Source organism: Ranitomeya imitator, chromosome 3, assembly GCF_032444005.1.
Source record: "Ranitomeya imitator isolate aRanImi1 chromosome 3, aRanImi1.pri, whole genome shotgun sequence".
NCBI lineage: Eukaryota > Metazoa > Chordata > Amphibia > Anura > Dendrobatidae > Ranitomeya > Ranitomeya imitator.
In genome coordinates this window covers 279,746,398-279,765,950 of record NC_091284.1, presented here as the reverse complement: position 1 = coordinate 279,765,950, position 19,553 = coordinate 279,746,398, and the positions used below count along the sequence as shown (strand labels likewise).

The 19,553-nt window shown below is 44.2% G+C and overlaps 1 protein-coding gene across 1 annotated transcript in view; it reads right to left on the bottom strand.

The window, feature by feature from the left end:
• The window catches only part of LOC138669768 (contactin-associated protein-like 5), a 1,597,333-nt gene that overhangs the window by 914,709 nt on the left and 663,071 nt on the right, over positions 1–19,553 (bottom strand). Inside the window, exon 10 of the mRNA XM_069756498.1 lies at positions 1,696–1,867. Within this exon, the coding sequence (XP_069612599.1) occupies positions 1,696–1,867 (172 nt within the window). The remainder of the gene's footprint in view (positions 1–1,695; positions 1,868–19,553) is intronic.

Genomic DNA, 19,553 nt, shown 5'->3' with positions numbered 1-19,553 from the left:
CGCTAATATATGTATTACCTAAGCTATAGAATAATGTATGTGTAGAAAAAAACCCTAAGGCTGAACCTTCTATAGTATATCATAGGCCCCGTATGGCCACTGTTGACTGGGGAGGTGAGTGTCCACACTGAGGGTGGATGGGTGAAGCAGGTAGGAAGTCCCCTTGTGGGTACTAGACCCATGAGACAGTAGCTCCTTTGTGGACATCAGCTGACCCCGTAGCAGAGGTTATACCATTTACAAAAGGGGGAAATTGATATAGAAGGGTTAATAGTTTGCCTTTAATTACCTTGCCTTTAAGTGCCTTTTGCCTTTAAGTGTTAGAATTACTAGAATCTGTTGACTCAGTAGTCTGACGGTCTCCTCTTCAAGGAGACTGTACTTCTTATCATGTATGTTCTCAAGAGTCAGTACAACATATTCTGGGTTATGGTAAATAAAGTATGACCCTGGGTGATGGTGGGGGCTACATGAGTTACATTGAAATGCATTATGTGTAAATGGTATAAAATATTGCTTCTTGCTCTATTACTGCAGAAAAAAGTGACTTGCTCACAGGATATGTGTGAGGTGTCTTTTTGTCTCCAAGCGCGCTTGTAAAATGACGGGCGTAACTCCACAATTTGGCCCTCACTGGTGATCTGTCAGCTGACATTTGGGTCAGAATGAAAAACAGCTACGACACATACATAGAGCATTAGACCATCCAAAATACCCATAGTACAATTTTATTGCTCTCAATGGACAGTAAACGGCATCTGTTGACATGACCTGATATAATTCTTACAATCTATTTATGACATATTAAATTTCCAAATTAATATAAGTGAGATATTGTAGAATATAAAGAAAACTGAAGAAAAGGATAATAAAAAGTAGAGTTAAGGCTTGAAGAGAATCTAAGCTGTGGCCATGTGAGTAGGGCTACAGGAACAGGGTAGACCTGCTGAGATAACTGCCTTAAAATGTAAAGAGAAAAAGTTTATGGGAAGAAAGGGAAAAAGTGTATAAAAAGGAGTGAAAGAGGAAAGCTATGAAAGTAAATAAAGAGTGAGATTTTAAAAACATTAACAAGATAAGCAGGAGAGTTAGGAAAAATGAAGAAGAAAGAAGATAAAGGAGAAGAAGAGGGTCAAGGAAAAGTAAAAAGATTAAAGAAGAATACAGTGAAATTTGCATAAAAAGGAGGGAGGTGGAAGAGAAAGAAACATGAGAAAAGGAAGATATGAAAATGGGTAAAGACCAGGAATGAAAGGAGATGTAGAGAAGAAAAGAAATGGTGTAAGCTAGAGAAAAAAGTTTGAAGAGTAGAAAAGGAAAAGGAAAGATGAAAAAGTGAAGGAAACCAAAAAGAAAAAGGCAAATGTCAGACAGCATGAAATTGTGGTAAATACAAAATTGAGGGATGCAACAGATGATTAAGTAAGAAAGACAGTAAAAGGTGAAAGGAGAATATGGAAGGAGAAGCAGAAAATAGAAAAAAGGAGATATAAAGGAAAAATGGAAAGGTAAGAGATAAAAGAAAGTCAATGGCATATCTATTTTACTTCTATTCGCAGTATTTTAATAAAAATTGTCATCTTCTGAGATGAAGCCTGGATACACAGAGCTGTAACCATGTGGATTTCTATATATTCGCTATTCATACAGACTCATGGGTTCATATATATTATAAAGCGTAGGAATGGGAATTACCTGTCCTTAATGCCGCACATATCGATCTGCAATTCAGTGAAGTTCCCCAGGGCTCCACGCTGCACTGAGATGAGGTCCTTGGGCTGATTATCAATAAATATGAGCCTCATGCATCCTTGGAATGAAGAAATGGGGTTTGTACAGGAGGAATCTGCCAGCGGATCCGGACAGCCTGTTCAGTAAGACACAGACTCGGCATCTAATCACATTTTGGATAATACATTTATATTTTATGAGCACTATTGATGGATGACCCTGAGGTCTCAATATTCTCCATGTCTCCTTTATTACACAAGCTTTGTCATAAAACTCTCAGGTTATGAAAGAAAGAAATGCACAAGTTGCCTTGCATTCTCAGCATCTGCATCAGCTTCCTATCCCTACTTCTATCAAGCAATGAATATTGCAGGTCACTGAGATTTGGTTCTCATTTATTTACAGGTTTATTTGATTTTCTTGGGATACAAATTCAAGACCAAGCCAGAGACTGAAGACAGTTAAAGTGAAAATCATATAAAGACAGAGGCTGGATGACAAATTTTAACCTTGTGGGGTAAAACACAACACTGACCCATGTATAGAAGCCCATGTTTAACCTTTACCTTAGCCTCTATATAGAATCATTTTCATCAAAGATCTGACACTTCTCTATAGATATGGGAATAAAACTAAGATTACTATACAGTCACAGGAGCGGAACAAATCTCACTACAATACAATAAACATAAAGATGTTTACTACATAGATATTGAGACAGCACAATGCTTTGCACTTAGATTAAATACCAGAAGTGAGCTTACTACCTACATAAATGCAATGAAAAAAACAAATTAACTACATAAATACAGGAATGAAACCTAGCTTGCCATATAGATCTGATAACAGAACCAACATTACCCCATAGATACTGTTAAGGTACCTTCATACTGAGCAACTTTACAATGAGAACGACAACGATCCGTGATGTTGCAGCGTCCTGTATAGCGATCTCGTTGTGTTTGACACACAGCAGCGATCAGGATCCCTCTGTGACATCGCTGGTCGTAGCTGAAAGTCCAGAACTTTATTTGGTCGTCAGGTCGGCGTGATTTGTCATGTTTGACAGCAAAAGCAACGATGCATGCAATGTTTTTTCACGGAGCGAACAACCAGCGAGAACGATAAGTACGTCACTGGATCGCTCCTGCATCATTCTGGAGTTGCTGTGTTTGACATCTCTACAGCGACCTAAACAGTGATGCTCCAGCGATCTAGTTTAGGTCAGATCGTTGTCTATATCGCTGCAGCGTCGCTAAATGTGACGGTACCTTAAGAGCAAAAAGCCTACTACATAGATATGGCAATTAAGTAAAGCTTATTACGTAGAACCAAACTTACGGTACTTCATAGATTTGCTAATAGAACCAAGCTTACTACATACAACTGATAACAGAATCAAGTATACAACATTAGATCTGATAACAAAAACAAGCTTTCTACATAGGTACTGTAACAGAATCAAGTTTACTACATAGATACTGTAACAAAACTAAGTTTACTATATAGATGTGATAGGAGAACTAAGTCTAGTACATAGATATTTAAACAGAAACAAGTTTATTACATACAGTAGATGTAATCTGAGGAGCAAGTCTACTACATAGATACTTTAAGAGAACCAAGCTTACTACATAGATCCGACAAGAGAAAAAAAGCTTGCAATATAGATCCAAGAGCAGAACCAAGCTTACTACATACTGTAGATCAAAAAGGAGAACTAAGCTTACTACATTGCTATGGGAACAGAACCCAGCTTATTACATAAATTTAGTAACATAAGCTTACTACAGTTGTGGCCAAAAGTATTGACACCCCTACAATTCTGTCAGATAATACTCAGTTTCTTCCTCAAAATGATTGCAAACACAAATTCTTTGGTATTATTATCTTCATTTAATTTGTCTTAAATGAAAAAACACAAAAGAGAATGAATCAAAAAGCAAAACATTGATCATTTCATACAAAACTCCAAAAATGGGCCAGACAAAAGTATTGGCACCCTCATTCTAATACTTGGTTGCACAACCTTTAGCCAAAATAACTGCGACCAACCACTTCCGGTAACCATCAATGAGTTTCTTACAATGCTCTGCTGAAATTTTAGACCATTCTTCTTTGGCAAACTGCTCCAGGTCCCTGATATTTGAAGGGTGCCTTCTCCAAACTGCCATTTTTAGATCTCTCCACAGGTGTTCTATGGGATTCAGGTCTGGACTCATTGCTGGCAACCTTAGAAGTCTCCAGTGCTTTCTCTCAAACCATTTTCTAGTGCTTTTTGAAGTGTGTTTTGGGTCATTGACCCATGACCTCTGAGGGAGACCCAGCTTTCTCACAATGGGCCCTACATTATGCTGCAAAATTTGTTGGTAGTCTTCAGACTTCATAATGCTATGCACACGGTCAAGCAGTCCAGTGCAAGAGGCAGCAAAGCAACCCCAAAACATCAGGGAACCATGTTTGACTGTAGGGACCATGTTCTTTTCTTTGAATGCCTCTTTTTTCTCCTGTAAACTCTATGTTGATGCCTTTGCCCAAAAAGCTCTACTTTTGTCTCATCTGACCAGAGAACATTCTTCCAAAACGTTTTAGGCTTTTTCAGGTAAGTTTTGGCAAACTCCAGCCTGGCTTTTTTATGTCTTGAGGTAAGAAGTGGGGTATTCCTGGGTCTCCTACCATACAGTCCCTTTTCATTCAGACGCCAACGGATAGTACGGGTTGACACTGTTGTACCCTCGGACTGCAGGACAGCTTGAACTTGTTTGGATGTTAGTCAAGGTTCTTTATCCAACATCCGCACAATCTTGCGTTGAAATCTCTTGCCAATTTTTCTTTTCCATCCACATCTAGGGAGGTTAGCCACAGTGTCATGGGCTTTAAACTTCTTGATGACATTGCACACAGTAGACACAGGAACATTCAGGTCTTTGGAGATGGACTTGTAGCCTTGAGATTGCTTATGCTTCCTCACAATTTGGTTTCTCAAGCCCTCAGACAGCTCTTTGGTCTTCTTTCTTTTCTCCATGCTCAATATGGCACACACAAGGACACAGGACAGAGGTTGAGTCAACTTTATTCCATGTCAACTGGCTGCAAGCGTGATTTAGTTATTGCCAACACCTGTTAGGTGCCACAGGTAAGTTACAGGTGCTGTTATTTACACAAATTAGAGAGGCATCACATGATTTTTCGAACAGTGCCAATACTTTTGCCCACCTCCTTTTTTATGTTTGGAGTGGAATTATATCCAATTTGGCTTTAGGACAATTCTTTTTGTGTTTTTTCATTTAAGACAAATTAAATGAAGATAACGATACCAAAGAATTTGTGTTTGCCATCATTTTCAGGAAGAAACTGAGTATTATCTGACAGAATTGCAGGGGTGTCAATACTTTTGGCCACAACTGTATATAGGCCAGCTTGTTTCATAGGTCCAATAACAGAACCACATTTACTATATTGATACATTAACAGAACCAAGCTTACTACATACTATAGATCTGATAAGAGAGGCAAGGTTACTTCCTAGATAGAGAAACATAAAAAAATGTACCGCATATATTAAATAACAGAACCAAGATTACTATATAGATATGATAAAAGCAAGCTTACTGTATGAAATCGATAACAGAACCAAGCTTTGTACATGGATCAGTTCTGCCAATCATTTGAGATCCATGTCTTGTACTGAAATGTTCCATTCTGTAGGTAATAAAGCTCAGCTGAAGTATGAGAGCTGACAGCATGATATCCTTCTAAGACTGCTCACCACACTGTATGCATGCTCAAGTAGGAGCTGAGCTTTGCTGCCTGCAGAAGTAAGAGTTTTAGAGCAGTGTTTTGAGCAATTGGTTGGGGGTCTCAGGACCCGGCTCCCACTGGCCAGCAACATTTAATATTGTTAGAACATATACAAAATAATAGTAAATGACAACTATTTTAATGTGTGCATTATTATAGAGGTTTTCCTTTACAAATCAGAGAGTTAGATACCAGTGCTAATCTATCTATGTATCTAAATTAATTAAAGAAAATTTGGCAGCACTACTATTCTGATTATCTTTCTTTCTTTCTTTCTTTCTTTCTTTCTTTCTTTCTTTCTATCTAAAATAATCAAAGAAAATTTGGCAGCACTACTATTCTGATTATCTTTCTATCTATCTATCTATCTATCTATCTATCTATCTATCTATCTATCTATCTAAAATAATTAAAGAAAATTTGGCAGCACTACTTTTCTGATTATCTATCTATCTATCTATCTATCTATCTATCTATCTATCTATCTATCTATCTATCTGTCCCATATCTATCTATCTATCTATCTATCTATCATCTATCTATCTATCTATCTATAGATCTGACTATCTATCTAATCAGGGTTGGACTGGGGCATCGGACTGGAGCATCGGAACACCAGAGAATCCTCCGGTGGGCCCACCCCCAGCCCCAGCTCCTGCCACCCACAAAGGGGGCCCCCTGCATCTGCAGCCCCTTTATGAAGTGCACAGACAGTGTACAGCATTCCTTATAGTGAATAATGTTGTGTATCTTCTGAAGTCCTTGCTCTATTTCCCAAACCCCTCTACATCCCCCTTCTCTCTATCCCTGCAAGTGTCAGTTGAGAGTGAGGGGGCATCTCACCGTACAGAAGAGGTCAGGAAGATGTTTGCAGCACAAGTGAAGCACCAGGACCTGGTAAGTATACATACTGTTTGTATGTGTATCTGTGTGTGTGTATATGTGCAGTATACAGTGTGCGTGTCTGTATATATGTATGTACATATATACAGTATATAGCATGATTGTGTATATCTGTGGTGCATGTGTGCATATCTATATATATAATTGCCTAAGGGTTTTTCCGTCTGTCTGTCTGTCTGTCTGTCTGTCTGTCCTGGAAATCCCGGCTCTCTGATTGGTCGAGGCCGCCAGGCCTCGACCAATCAGAGACCGGCACAGCATCGACGTAGAAATCCCGCGTCTCTGATTGGTCGAGGCCGCCAGGCCTCGACCAATCAGGAAAGGGCACAGCAACGATGATGTCATAAAGGACGTAGATATCCCGCGTCTGATTGGTCGAGGCCGCCAGGCCTCGACCAATCAGCAACGGGCACAGCGACGATGATGTCATAATGGTTGCCATGGCGACGATGTCATAAAGGTTGCCTCGACCAATCAGCGACGGGCACAGTCTGCCGCGAATTCTGGAATCATCATTGTCCATAGACTACGGGGACATGCATATTCTAGAATACCCGATGCGTTAGAATCGGGCCACAATCTAGTTTATATATATGCATGTACATACTGTTAGGGGTCGAGTTCCTGCCTCTGCGCAGGGGGAATCTCGGGCCATCTCCGCTGCGGTCTCCCATTCTTCTCCTGCCGCAGTGGAGCCTGCTCAGCGGAGACGTCGATCCCAGCGTCTCGCTCAGTCTGACTCTGTGCTTGTTGTGAATTCCGCTCTTGGGCTCCCTCCGGTGGTTGTAAGTGGCACTTTTGTGAGTTCTGCTCTTGGGCTCCCTCCAGTGGTTTTAAGTGGTATGGCTGCTCCTTGGATTTAGCAGTCTGCAGCTGCTTCCACTGATTGTCTTTCTGCTCGGCTATTTATGCCTGGCTCTTCCCTTCAGCCAGTGCCACTTGTCAATGGTTCCTGGTTGGATTCACATCTCTCTTGGATTTCCCTGATATCCTGACCAGTTCAGCAAAGTTAAGTCCTTGCTTGCTCTTTTCTGTCCACAGGTTGTGGACTTATTCGTTCTGTGCTTTCTATGTTTTGTCCAGCTTGTCAGTATGGATTAATTCAGTTAAGCTGGAAGCTCTGGGAAGCAGATTTACCCTCCACACCTTTAGTCAGGTGTGGAGATTTTTGTAAACTCTGTGTGGATTTTTGTAGTTTTTAATACTGACCGCACAGTATTCTATCCTGTCCTATCTATCTAGCTAGACTGGCCTCCTGTGCTACATCCTGGTTTCATTCTGTGTATGTCTTTTCCCTCTCCACTCACAGTCATTACTTGTGGGGGGCTATTTATCCTTTGGGGATTTTCTCTGAGGCAAGATAGTTTTCCTGTTTCTATCTTTAGGGGTAGTTAGTTCTCAGGCTGTGACGAGGTGCCTAGGGAGTGACAGGAGCATCCCACGGCTACTTCTAGTGTGTTGAGCTTAGGGACTGCGGTCAGTACAGGTACCACCTCCTTCAGAGCTCGTCCCATGTTGCTCCTAAACCACCAGTTCATAACAGTACAAGTGGCCAAAAATGAATTAAATGCATCTCAAAAGAAGGAAAAAAAAATTCTGAGCCATTTTTTTTTCTGTGCTCTGTTTTGTCTTTTTTATCCTCTTGATCTCTGGGTGGTTCAGGATTTATGCTCTGGCATGGATGTTCAGGGTTTGTTTTCTCGTGTGGATCAACTTGCTGCAAGAGTACAGAGTATCCAAGATTATGTTGTCCAGACTCCGGCTTTGGAGCCTAGAATTCCTACTCCTGATTTGTTTTTTGGGGACAGATCCAAGTTTTTGAGCTTTAAAAATAACTGCAAATTGTTTTTTGCTTTGAAACCCCGTTCTCCTGGTGATCCCATTCAGCAAGTTAAAAACATCATATCCTTGCTGCGTGGTGACCCTCAGGACTGGGCATTCTCCCTTGAATCAGGGGATCCGGCATTGCTGAATGTAGACGCATTTTTTCAAGCGCTCGGATTATTGTATGATGAACCTAATTCTGTGGATCATGCAGAAAAAACCCTGTTGGCCCTGTGTCAAGGTCAGGAAGCGGCAGAATTACACTGCCAGAAATTTAGGAAATGGTCTGTGCTCACTAAATGGAATGAGGATGCTCTGGCTGCTATTTTCAGAAAAGGTCTTTCTGAAGTGTTGTGAATTCTGTTGTCAAGCTCCCTCCTGTGGTCATGAATGGTACTTCGGCTGGTTCTGTCCATGGGGCTGAGGCTTCTGAGTTTCCTTCCACAGGTGACGAGGTTAATTTGTTAGCTGGCTGCTCTATTTAACTCCACTTAGATCATTGCTCCATGCCACCTGTCAATGTTCCAGTATTGGTCTAGTTCACTCCTGGATCGTTCTTGTGACCTGTCTTCCCAGCAGAAGCTAAGTTCCTGCTTGTTTTTCTTTAGTTTGCTATTTTTCTGTCCAGCTTGCTATTTTGATTTTTGTCCTGCTTGCTGGAAGCTCTGGGACGCAGAGGGAGCGCCTCCGCACCGTGAGTCGGTGTGGAGGGTCTTTTGCGCCCTCTGCGTGGTCTTTTTTAAGCTTTTTGTGCTGACCTCAAAGTTACCTTTCCTATCCTCAGTCTGTTCAGTAAGTCGGGCCTCACTTTGCTAAATCTATTTCATCTCTGTGTTTGTATTTTCATCTTTACTCACAGTCATTATATGTGGGGACTGCCTTTTCCTTTGGGGAATTTCTCTGAGGCAAGGTAGGCTTATTTTTCTATCTTCAGGGCTAGCTAGTTCCTTAGGCTGTGTCGAGTTGCATAGGGAGCGTTAGGAGCAATCCACGGCTATTTCTAGTGTGTGTGATAGGATTAGGGATTGCGGTCAGCAGAGTTCCCACGTCTCAGAGCTCGTCCTATATTATTTGTAACTATCAGGTCATTCCGTGTGCTCTTAACCACCAGGTCCATTATTGTCCTTACCACCAGGTCATAACAGTACAGGTGGCCCAAAGTATTAATGCATCTCAATAGAGGGATAAGAGACGTTCTGAGACCATTTTTTTTTCTTTGCAGTGTGTTTTGTCTCTCTTTTCCCCTTTACCTCTGGGTGGTTCAGGATACAGGTGTAGATATGGACATTCAAGGTCTGTCCTCTTGTATGAATAATCTCACTGCAAGGGTACAAAACATTCAAGATTTTGTGGTTCAGAATCCGATGTTAGAGCCTAGGATTCCAATTCCTGATTTGTTATTTGGGGATAGATCTAAGTTTTTGAATTTCAAAAATAATTGTAAATTGTTTCTTGCTTTGAAACCTCGCTCCTCAGGTGACCCTGTTCAACAAGTGAAAATCATTATTTCTTTGTTACGTGGCGACCCTCCAGACTGGGCATTTTCCCTTGCGCCAGGAGATCCGGCATTGCGTGATGTTGATGCGTTTTTTCTGGCGCTCGGATTGCTTTATGATGAACCAAATTCAGTGGATCAGGCAGAGAAAATCTTGCTGGCTCTGTGTCAGGGTCAGGATGAGGTAGAGATATATTGTCAGAAGTTTAGGAAGTGGTCTGTACTCACTCAGTGGAATGAATGTGCCCTGGCAGCAATTTTCAGAAAGGGTCTCTCTGAAGCCCTTAAGGATGTCATGGTGGGATTTCCCATGCCTGCTGGTCTGAATGAGTCTATGTCTTTGGCCATTCAGATCGATCGACGCTTGCGTGAGCGTAAAGCTGTGCACCATTTGGCGGTATTATCTGAGCATAGACCTGAGCCTATGCAATGTGATAGGACTTTGACCAGAGCTGAACGGCAAGAACACAGACGTCGGAATGGGCTGTGTTTTTACTGTGGTGAATCCACTCATGCTATCTCCGATTGTCCTAAGCGCACTAAGCGTTTCGCTAGGTCTGCCACCATTGGTACGGTACAGTCGAAATTTATTTTGTCCGTTACTCTGATTTGCTCTTTGTCATCCTATTCTGTTATGGCATTTGTGGATTCAGGCGCTGCCCTGAATTTGATGGACTTGGAGTTTGCTAGGCGCTGTGGTTTTTTCTTGGAGCCCTTGCAGTATCCTATTCCATTGAGAGGAATTGATGCTACGCCTTTGGCCAAGAATAAGCCTCAGTACTGGACTCAATTGACCATGTGCATGGCTCCTGCACATCAGGAGGATATTCGCTTTTTGGTGTTGCATAATCTGCATGATGTGGTAGTTTTGGTGTTGCCATGGCTACAGGTCCATAATCCAGTATTGGATTGGAAATCAATGGCTGTGTCCAGCTGGGGTTGTCAGGGGGTACATGGTGATGTTCCATTCTTGTCTATTTCGTCATCCACCACTTCTGAAGTCCCGGAGTTTTTGTCGGATTACCGGGATGTATTTGATGAGCCCAAATCCAGTGCCCTACCTCCTCATAGGGATTGCGATTGTGCTATCAATTTGATTCCTGGTAGTAAGTTTCCTAAGGGCCGACTGTTCAATTTATCTGTGCCAGAGCACGCCGCTATGCGGAGTTATGTAAAGGAATCCTTGGAGAAGGGTCATATTCGCCCGTCGTCGTCACCATTGGGAGCAGGGTTCTTTTTTGTGGCCAAGAAGGATGGTTCTTTGAGACCTTGTATTGATTACCGCCTTCTTAATAAAATCACAGTCAAATTTCAGTATCCTTTGCCGCTGCCGTCTGATTTGTTTGCTCGGATTTAGGTGGCTAGTTGGTTCACCAAGATAGATCTTCGTGGTGTGTATAATCTTGTGCGTATTAAACAGGGCGATGAATGGAAAACAGCATTTAATACGCCCGAGGGCCATTTTGAGTACCTGGTTATGCCATTCGGGCTTTCCAATGCTCCATCAGTATTTCAGTCCTTTATGCATGACATCTTCCGAGAGTACCTGGATAAATTCCTGATTGTATATTTGGATGATATTTTGGTCTTTTCGGATGATTGGGAGTCTCACGTGAAGCAGGTCAGAATGGTGTTCCAGGTCCTTCGTGCGAATTATTTGTTTGTGAAGGGGTCAAAGTGTCTCTTTGGAGTTCAGAAGGTTTCATTTTTGGGTTTCATTTTTTCCCCTTCTACTATCGAGATGGACCCTGTTAAAGTCCAGGCCATTTATGATTGAACTCAGCCGACATCTGTGAAGAGTCTGCAAAAGTTCCTGGGCTTTGCTAATTTTTATCGTCGCTTCATCAGTAATTTTTCTAGTGTTGCTAAACCGTTGACTGATTTGACCAAGAAGGGTGCTGATGTGGTCAATTGGTCTTCTGCGGCTGTGGAAGCTTTTCAGGAGTTAAAGCGTCATTTTTCTTCTGCCCCTGTGTTGTGCCAGCCAGATGTTTCGCTCCCGTTTCTGGTCGAGGTTGATGCTTCTGAGATTGGAGCAGGGGCTGTTTTGTCGCAAAGAAGTTCTGATGGCTCGGTGATGAAACCATGTGCCTTCTTTTCTAGAAAGTTTTCGCCTGCTGAGCGCAATTATGATGTTGGCAATCGAGAGTTGTTGGCCATGAAGTGGGCATTCGAGGAGTGGCGTCATTGGCTTGAAGGAGCCAAGCATCGCGTGGTGGTCTTGACAGATCACAAGAATTTGACTTATCTCGAGTCTGCCAAACGGTTGAATCCTAGACAGGCTCGTTGGTCGCTATTTTTCTCCTGCTTTGATTTTGTGGTTTCGTACCTTCCAGGCTCTAAGAATGTGAAGGCTGATGCCCTGTCAAGGAATTTTGTGCCCGACTCTCCGGGTGTTCCTGAGCCGGCGGGTATTCTCAAAGAGGGGGTAATTTTGTCTGCCATCTCCCCTGATTTGCGGCGGGTGCTGCAAAAATTTCAGGCTGATAGACCTGACCGTTGCCCAGCGGAGAAACTCTTTGTCCCTGATAAATGGACTAGTAGAGTTATCTCTGAGGTTCATTGTTCGGTGTTGGCTGGTCATCCTGGAATCTTTGGTACCAGAGATTTGGTGGCTAGATCCTTTTGGTGGCCGTCTTTGTCGCGGGATGTGCGTTCTTTTGTGCAGTCCTGTGGGACTTGTGCTCGGGCTAAGCCCTGCTGTTCTCGTGCCAGTGGGTTGCTTTTGCCCTTGCCGGTCCCGAAGAGGCCCTGGACGCATATCTCTATGGATTTTATTTCGGATCTCCCTGTCTCTCAAAAGATGTCGGTCATTTGGGTGGTTTGTGATCGCTTCTCTAAGATGGTTCATTTGGTACCCTTGTCTAAGTTGCCTTCCTCCTCTGATTTGGTGCCATTGTTTTTCCAGCATGTGGTTCGTTTACATGGCATTCCGGAGAACATCGTTTCGGACAGAGGTTCCCAGTTTATTTCGAGGTTTTGGCGAGCCTTTTGTGCTAGGATGGGCATTGATTTATCTTTTTCCTCGGCTTTCCATCCTCAGACAAATGGCCAAACCGAACGAACTAATCAGACTTTGGAAACATATCTGAGATGCTTTGTTTCTGCTGATCAGGATGATTGGGTGTCCTTTTTGCCTTTGGCTGAGTTCGCCCTTAATAATCGGGCCAGCTCAGCTACTTTGGTTTCGCCGTTTTTCTGCAATTCTGGTTTCCATCCTCGTTTCTCTTCAGGGCAGGTTGAGTCTTCGGACTGTCCTGGTGTAGATACTGTGGTGGATAGGTTGCAGCAGATTTGGACTCATGTGGTGGACAATTTAACATTGTCCTTGGAGAAGGCTCAACGTTTCGCTAACCGCCGGCGCTGTGTGGGTCCCCGACTTCGTGTTGGGGATTTGGTTTGGTTGTCGTCTCGTTATGTTCCTATGAAGGTTTCCTCTCCTAAGTTTAAGCCTCGTTTCATTAGTCCGTATAAGATTTCTGAGGTTCTCAATCCTGTGTCGTTTCGTTTGACCCTTCCAGCTTCTTTTGCCATCCATAATGTATTCCATAGGTCGTTGTTGCGGAGATGCGTGGCGCCTGTGGTTCCATCCGTTGATCCTGCCCCGGTGTTGGTTGAGGGGGAGTTGGAGTATGTGGTGGAGAAGATTTTGGATTCTCGTATTTCGAGACGGAAACTCCAGTACCTGGTCAAGTGGAAGGGTTATGGTCAGGAAGATAATTCCTGGGTCTTTGCCTCCGATGTTCATGCTGCCGATCTGGTTCGTGCCTTTCATTTGGCTCGTCCTGGTCGGCCTGGGGGCTCTGGTGAGGGTTCGGTGACCCCTCCTCAAGGGGGGGGTACTGTTGTGAATTCTGTTGTCAAGCTCCCTCCTGTGGTCATGAATGGTACTTCGGCTGGTTCTGTCCATGGGGCTGCAGCTTCTGAGTTTCCTTCCACAGGTGACGAGGTTAATTCGTTAGCTGGCTGCTCTATTTAACTCCACTTAGATCATTGCTCCATGCCACCTGTCAATGTTCCAGTATTGGTCTAGTTCACTCCTGGATCGTTCTTGTGACCTGTCTTCCCAGCAGAAGCTAAGTTCCTGCTTGTTTTTCTTTAGTTTGCTATTTTTCTGTCCAGCTTGCTATTTTGATTTTTGTCCGCTTGCTGGAAGCTCTGGGACACAGAGGGAGCGCCTCCGCACCGTGAGTCGGTGCGGAGGGTCTTTTGCGCCCTCTGCGTGGTCTTTTTTTAGTTTTTTATGCTGACCACAAAGTTGCCTTTCCTATCCTCAGTCTGTTCAGTAAGTCGGGCCTCACTTTGCTAAATCTATTTCATCTCTGTGTTTGTATTTTCATCTTTACTCACAGTCATTATATGTGGGGGGCTGCCTTTTCCTTTGGGGAATTTCTCTGAGGCAAGGTAGGCTTATTTTTCTATCTTCAGGGCTAGCTAGTTCCTTAGGCTGTGTCGAGTTGCATAGGGAGCGTTAGGAGCAATCCACGGCTATTTCTAGTGTGTGTGATAGGATTAGGGATTGCGGTCAGCAGAGTTCCCACGTCTCAGAGCTCGTCCTATATTATTTGTAACTATCAGGTCATTCCGTGTGCTCTTAACCACCAGGTCCATTATTGTCCTTACCACCAGGTCATAACACTGAAGCCCTTAAAGATGTTATGGTGGGCTTCCTTACGCCTACTGGTTTGAGCGAATCTATGTCTCTAGCCATTCAGATTGATCGGCGTCTGCGCGAGCGCAAAGCTGTGCACCATATGGCAGTGTCCTCTGAGCAGAGTCCTGAGCCTATGCAATGTGATAGGATTTTGACTAGAACAGAACGGCAGGAATTCAGACGTCAGAATAGGCTGTGTTTTTACTGTGGTGATTCTGCTCATGTTATTTCTGATTGCCCTAAGCGTACTAGGAGGGTCGCTAGGTCTGTTACCATCAGTACTGTACAGCCTAAATTTCTTTTATCTGTGACCCTGATTTGCTCATTGTCGTCCTTTTCTGTCATGGCATTTGTGGATTCAGGCGCTGCCCTGAACTTAATGGACTTAGAATTCGCCAGGCGCTGTGGTTTTTCCTTGCAGCCTTTGCAGAGCCCTATTCCTTTGAGGGGCATTGATGCTACACCATTGGCCAAGGATAAACCTCGGTACTGGACGCAGATGACCATGTACATGGCTCCAGCACATCAGGAAGATTGCCGTTTTCTGGTGTTGCATAACCTGCATGATGTTGTTGTATTGGGTTTTCCATGGTTACAGGAACATAATCTGGTGCTGGATTGGAAAACTATGTCTGTGACTAGTTGGGGTTGTCAAGGGGTACATAGTGACGTTCCTTTGATGTCAATTTCCTCTTCCCCCTCTTCTGAGGTCCCTGAGTTTTTGTCAGATTTCCAGGATGTATTTGATGAGCCCAAGTCCAGTTCCCTTCCTCCACATAGGGACTGTGATTGTGCTATTAACTTGATTCCAGGTTGTAAGTTCCCTAACGGCCGACTTTTCAATCTGTCTGTGCCAGAGCATGCCGCCATGCGGAGCTATGTTAAGGAATCTTTGGAGAAGGGGCATATTCGGCCGTCTTCGTCACCATTGGGAGCGGGTTTCTTTTTTGTTGCTAAGAAGGATGGCTCCTTGAGACCCTGTATAGATTAACGTCTTCTTAATAAGATCACGGTCAAATTCCAATACCCCTTGCCTTTGCTTTCTGATTTGTTTGCTCAGATTAAGGGGCCTAGTTGGTTTACTAAGATTGACCTCCGAGGGGCATATAATCTTGTTCGTATTAAACAGGGTGGCGAATGGAAAACTGCATTTAATACGCCCGAAGGCCATTTTGAATACCTCGTGATGCCATTCGGGCTCTCTAATGCTCCATCTGTGTTCCAATCTTTCATGCATATTTTCCGCAATTATCTTGATAAATTCATGGTTGTATATTTGGATGATATTTTGATTTTTTCCGATGATTGGGAGTCTCATGTGAAGCAGGTCAGGATGGTATTCCAGATCCTTCGTGATAATGCTTTATTTGTGAAGGGGTCTAAGTGCCTATTCGGAGTTCAGAAGGTCTCTTTTTTGGGTTTTATTTTTTCTCCCTCGTCTATGGAAATGGATCCTGTTAAGGTCCAAGCTATTCATGACTGGATTCAACCCACATCTGTGAAGAGCCTTCAAAAATTTTTGGGCTTTGCTAATTTCTATCGCCGTTTCATTGCCAACTTTTCCAGTGTGGTTAAGCCCCTTACTGACTTGACGAAGAAAGGCACTGATGTGACGAATTGGTCCTCTGCGGCTGTTGAGGCCTTTCGGGAGCTTAAACGCCGATTTACTTCTGCCCATGTTGCGTCAGCCGGATGTTTCTCTTCCTTTTCAGGTTGAGGTTGACGCTTCTGAGATTGGGGCAGGGGCCGTTTTGTCTCAGAGGGATTCTGATGGTTCTTTGATGAAACCGTGTGCTTTTTTTTCCAGAAAGTTTTCGCCTGCGGAACGCAATTATGATGTCGGCAATCGGGAGTTGTTGGCTATGAAGTTGGCGTTTGAGGAGTGGCGACATTGGCTTGAGGGAGCTAAGCACCGCGTTGTGGCCTTGAATGATCATAAGAATCTGATTTACCTCGAGTCGGCCAAGCGGCTGAATCCTAGACAGGCTCGATGGTCCCTGTTTTTCTCCCGTTTTGATTTTGTGGTCTCGTATCTTCCGGGATCTAAGAATGTTAAGGCTGATGCCCTCTCTAGGAGTTTTTTGCCTGATTCTCCTGGAGTCCTTGAGCCGGTTGGCATTCTTAAGGAAGGGGTGATTCTTTCTGCCATCTCCCCTGATTTGCGGCGGGTGCTTCGGGAATTTCAGGCTGATAAGCCTGACCGCTGTCCAGTGGGGAAGCTGTTTGTTCCTGATAGATGGACAAGTAAGGTAATTTCTGAGGTTCATTGTTCAGTGTTGGCTGGTCATCCTGGGATTTTTGGTACCAGAGATTTGGTTGCTAGGTCCTTTTGGTGGCCTTTCTTGTCGCGCGATGTGCGTGCTTTTGTGCAGTCCTGTGGGACTTGCGCCCGGGCCAAGCCTTGCTGTTCCCGCGCTAGTGGGTTGCTTTTGCCTTTGCCGGTCCCTGAGAGGCCATGGACGCATATTTCCATGGATTTTATTTCGGATCTTCCTGTTTCCCAGGAGATGTCTGTTATCTGGGTTGTTTGTGACCGGTTCTCTAAAATGGTCCATCTGGTACCTTTGCCTAAGTTGCCTTGCTCCTCAGATTTGGTTCCATTGTTTTTTCAGCATGTGGTTCATTTGCATGGCATTCCGGAGAATATTGTGTCTGACAGAGGTTCTCAGTTTGTCTCTAGGTTTTGGCGGGCCTTTTGTGCTAGGATGGGCATTGATTTGTCTTTTTCTTCGGCGTTTCATCCTCAGACTAATGGCCAAACTGAGCAAACTAATCAGACCATGGAAACCTATTTGAGATGCTTTGTGTCTGCTGATCAGGATGATTGGGTGGCTTTCTTGCCGTTGGCCGAGTTTGCCCTTAATAATCGGGCTAGTTCGGCTACTTTGGTTTCACCTTTCTTTTGTAATTTTGGTTTTCATCCTCGTTTTTCTTCGGGGCAGGTTGAGCCTTCTGATTGTCCTGGTGTGGATTCTGTGGTGGACAGGCTGCAGCAGATTTGGACTCATGTGGTGGACAATTTGACGTTGTCTCAGGAAAAGGCTCAACGTTTTGCTAACCGCCGTCGGTGTGTTGGTCCCCGGCTTCGTGTGGGGGATTTGGTTTGGTTGTCTTCTCGTCATGTTCCTGTGAAGGTTTCTTCCCCTAAGTTTCAGCCTCGGTTTATTGGTCCTTATAAGATTTCTGAAATTATCAATCCGGTGTCTTTTCGTTTGGCTCTTTCAGCCTCTTTTGCCATTCATAATGTTTTCCATAGATCTTTTATTGCGGAGATATGTGGTGCCCATTGTTCCCTCGGTTGATCCTCCTGCCCTGGTGTTGGTTGAGGGAGAGTTGGAATATGAGGTTGAGAAAATTTTGGATTCTCGTTTTTCGAGGTGGAGGCTTTAGTATCTTGTCAAGTGGAAGGGTTATGGCCAGGAGGATAATTCTTGGGTTGTTGCCTCCGATGTCCATGCCGCCGATTTGGTTTGTGCTTTTCACTTGGCTCGTCCTGATCGGCCTGGGGGCTCTGGTGAGGGTTCGGTGACCCCTCCTCAAGGGGGGGGGTACTGTTGTGAATTCCACTCTTGGGCTCCCTCCGGTGGTTTTAAGTGGTATGGCTGCTCCTTGGATTTAGCAGTCTGCAGCTGCTTCCACTGATTGTCTTTCTGCTCGGCTATTAATGCCTGGCTCTTCCCTTCAGCCAGTGCCACTTGTCAATGGTTCCTGGTTGGATTCACATCTCTCTTGGATTTCCCTGATATCCTGACCAGTTCAGCAAAGTTAAGTCCTTGCTTGCTCTTTTCTGTCCACAGGTTGTGGACTTATTCATTCTGTGCTTTCTATGTTTTGTCCAGCTTGTCAGTATGGATTAATTCAGTTAAGCTGGAAGCTCTGGGAAGCAGATTTACCCTCCACACCTTTAGTCAGGTGTGGAGATTTTTGTAAACTCTGTGTGGATTTTTGTAGTTTTTAATACTGACCGCACAGTATTCTATCCTGTCCTATCTATCTAGCTAGACTGGCCTCCTGTGCTACATCCTGGTTTCATTCTGTGTATGTCTTTTCCCTCTCCACTCACAGTCATTACTTGTGGGGGGCTATCTATCCTTTGGGGATTTTCTCTGAGGCAAGATAGTTTTCCTGTTTCTATCTTTAGGGGTAGTTAGTTCTCAGGCTGTGACGAGGTGCCTAGGGAGTGACAGGAGCATCCCACGGCTACTTCTAGTGTTGGGTTGAGCTTAGGGACTGCGGTCAGTACAGGTACCACCTCCTTCAGAGCTCGTCCCATGTTGCTCCTAAACCACCAGTTCATAACAGTGCTAAGAGTTACTGCTGCATTTCCTGCTTCTGCCATTGAAGTCAGTGCTGGGCAGCGGCGAGCAGATGCTTCTGGGACTAAGTCCTGCTTTTCACGTTCTGAGCATGCCCAGAGTAAGATCTCTCAGTGGAGATCGAGGGTCACATGATCAGATACTGCAGCTAGGTCATTGGTCCTTCTTGGAAGGTCCTTGTAGGTGCTAGGCCTAAGTCCTGCTTTGCACTCTGAGCATGCCCAGGGCAAGATCTCTCAGTGGAGATCTGGGGTCACATGCTCAGGTACTGCAGCAACTCCATTGGTCCTTCTTTGAAGGTCCTAAACGTGCTGCAACTATTTAAGGCTCGCATGGCCACATGGCCATGCGCTAGTATTGACTTGATAATGTGTGTGTGTAGATGGATGTATGTCGATGGATGAAAGCTCCTAAATCATTCCCATTCCTAGTGTTGTTGACTGTTCGCGAATGATGGAAGCTATCTAGCGCCTGTCCAAGCCATCAGCACGTTACACACATTACAGCGTCTAATTGCGGTGCGGCGCCGTGCGCTTTCTCTGCACTTTCCTGACCCAAGCCTGGGTGATTAGTGGCGTCCGCCAGTGCGGCACCGCACGCACTCTCGTGCTTCTTAAATATTATTATTTCTGCCTCTCTGACACCCTAGTAGCGGTGTCGAGCGCATGAGGTCTTTATGAACTCAAATCCTGAGTCTTGGGATTGTGTTCTGAGACTCCTTGCTTGCGCTCTTGGTGCGGTACCGCGGCCCTGTAACGCAACAGGGTTCGCTTTCTTCACACAGGGTGAAGTTAACCCATGTGTGTTCTCACATTGTACCGCCATATCG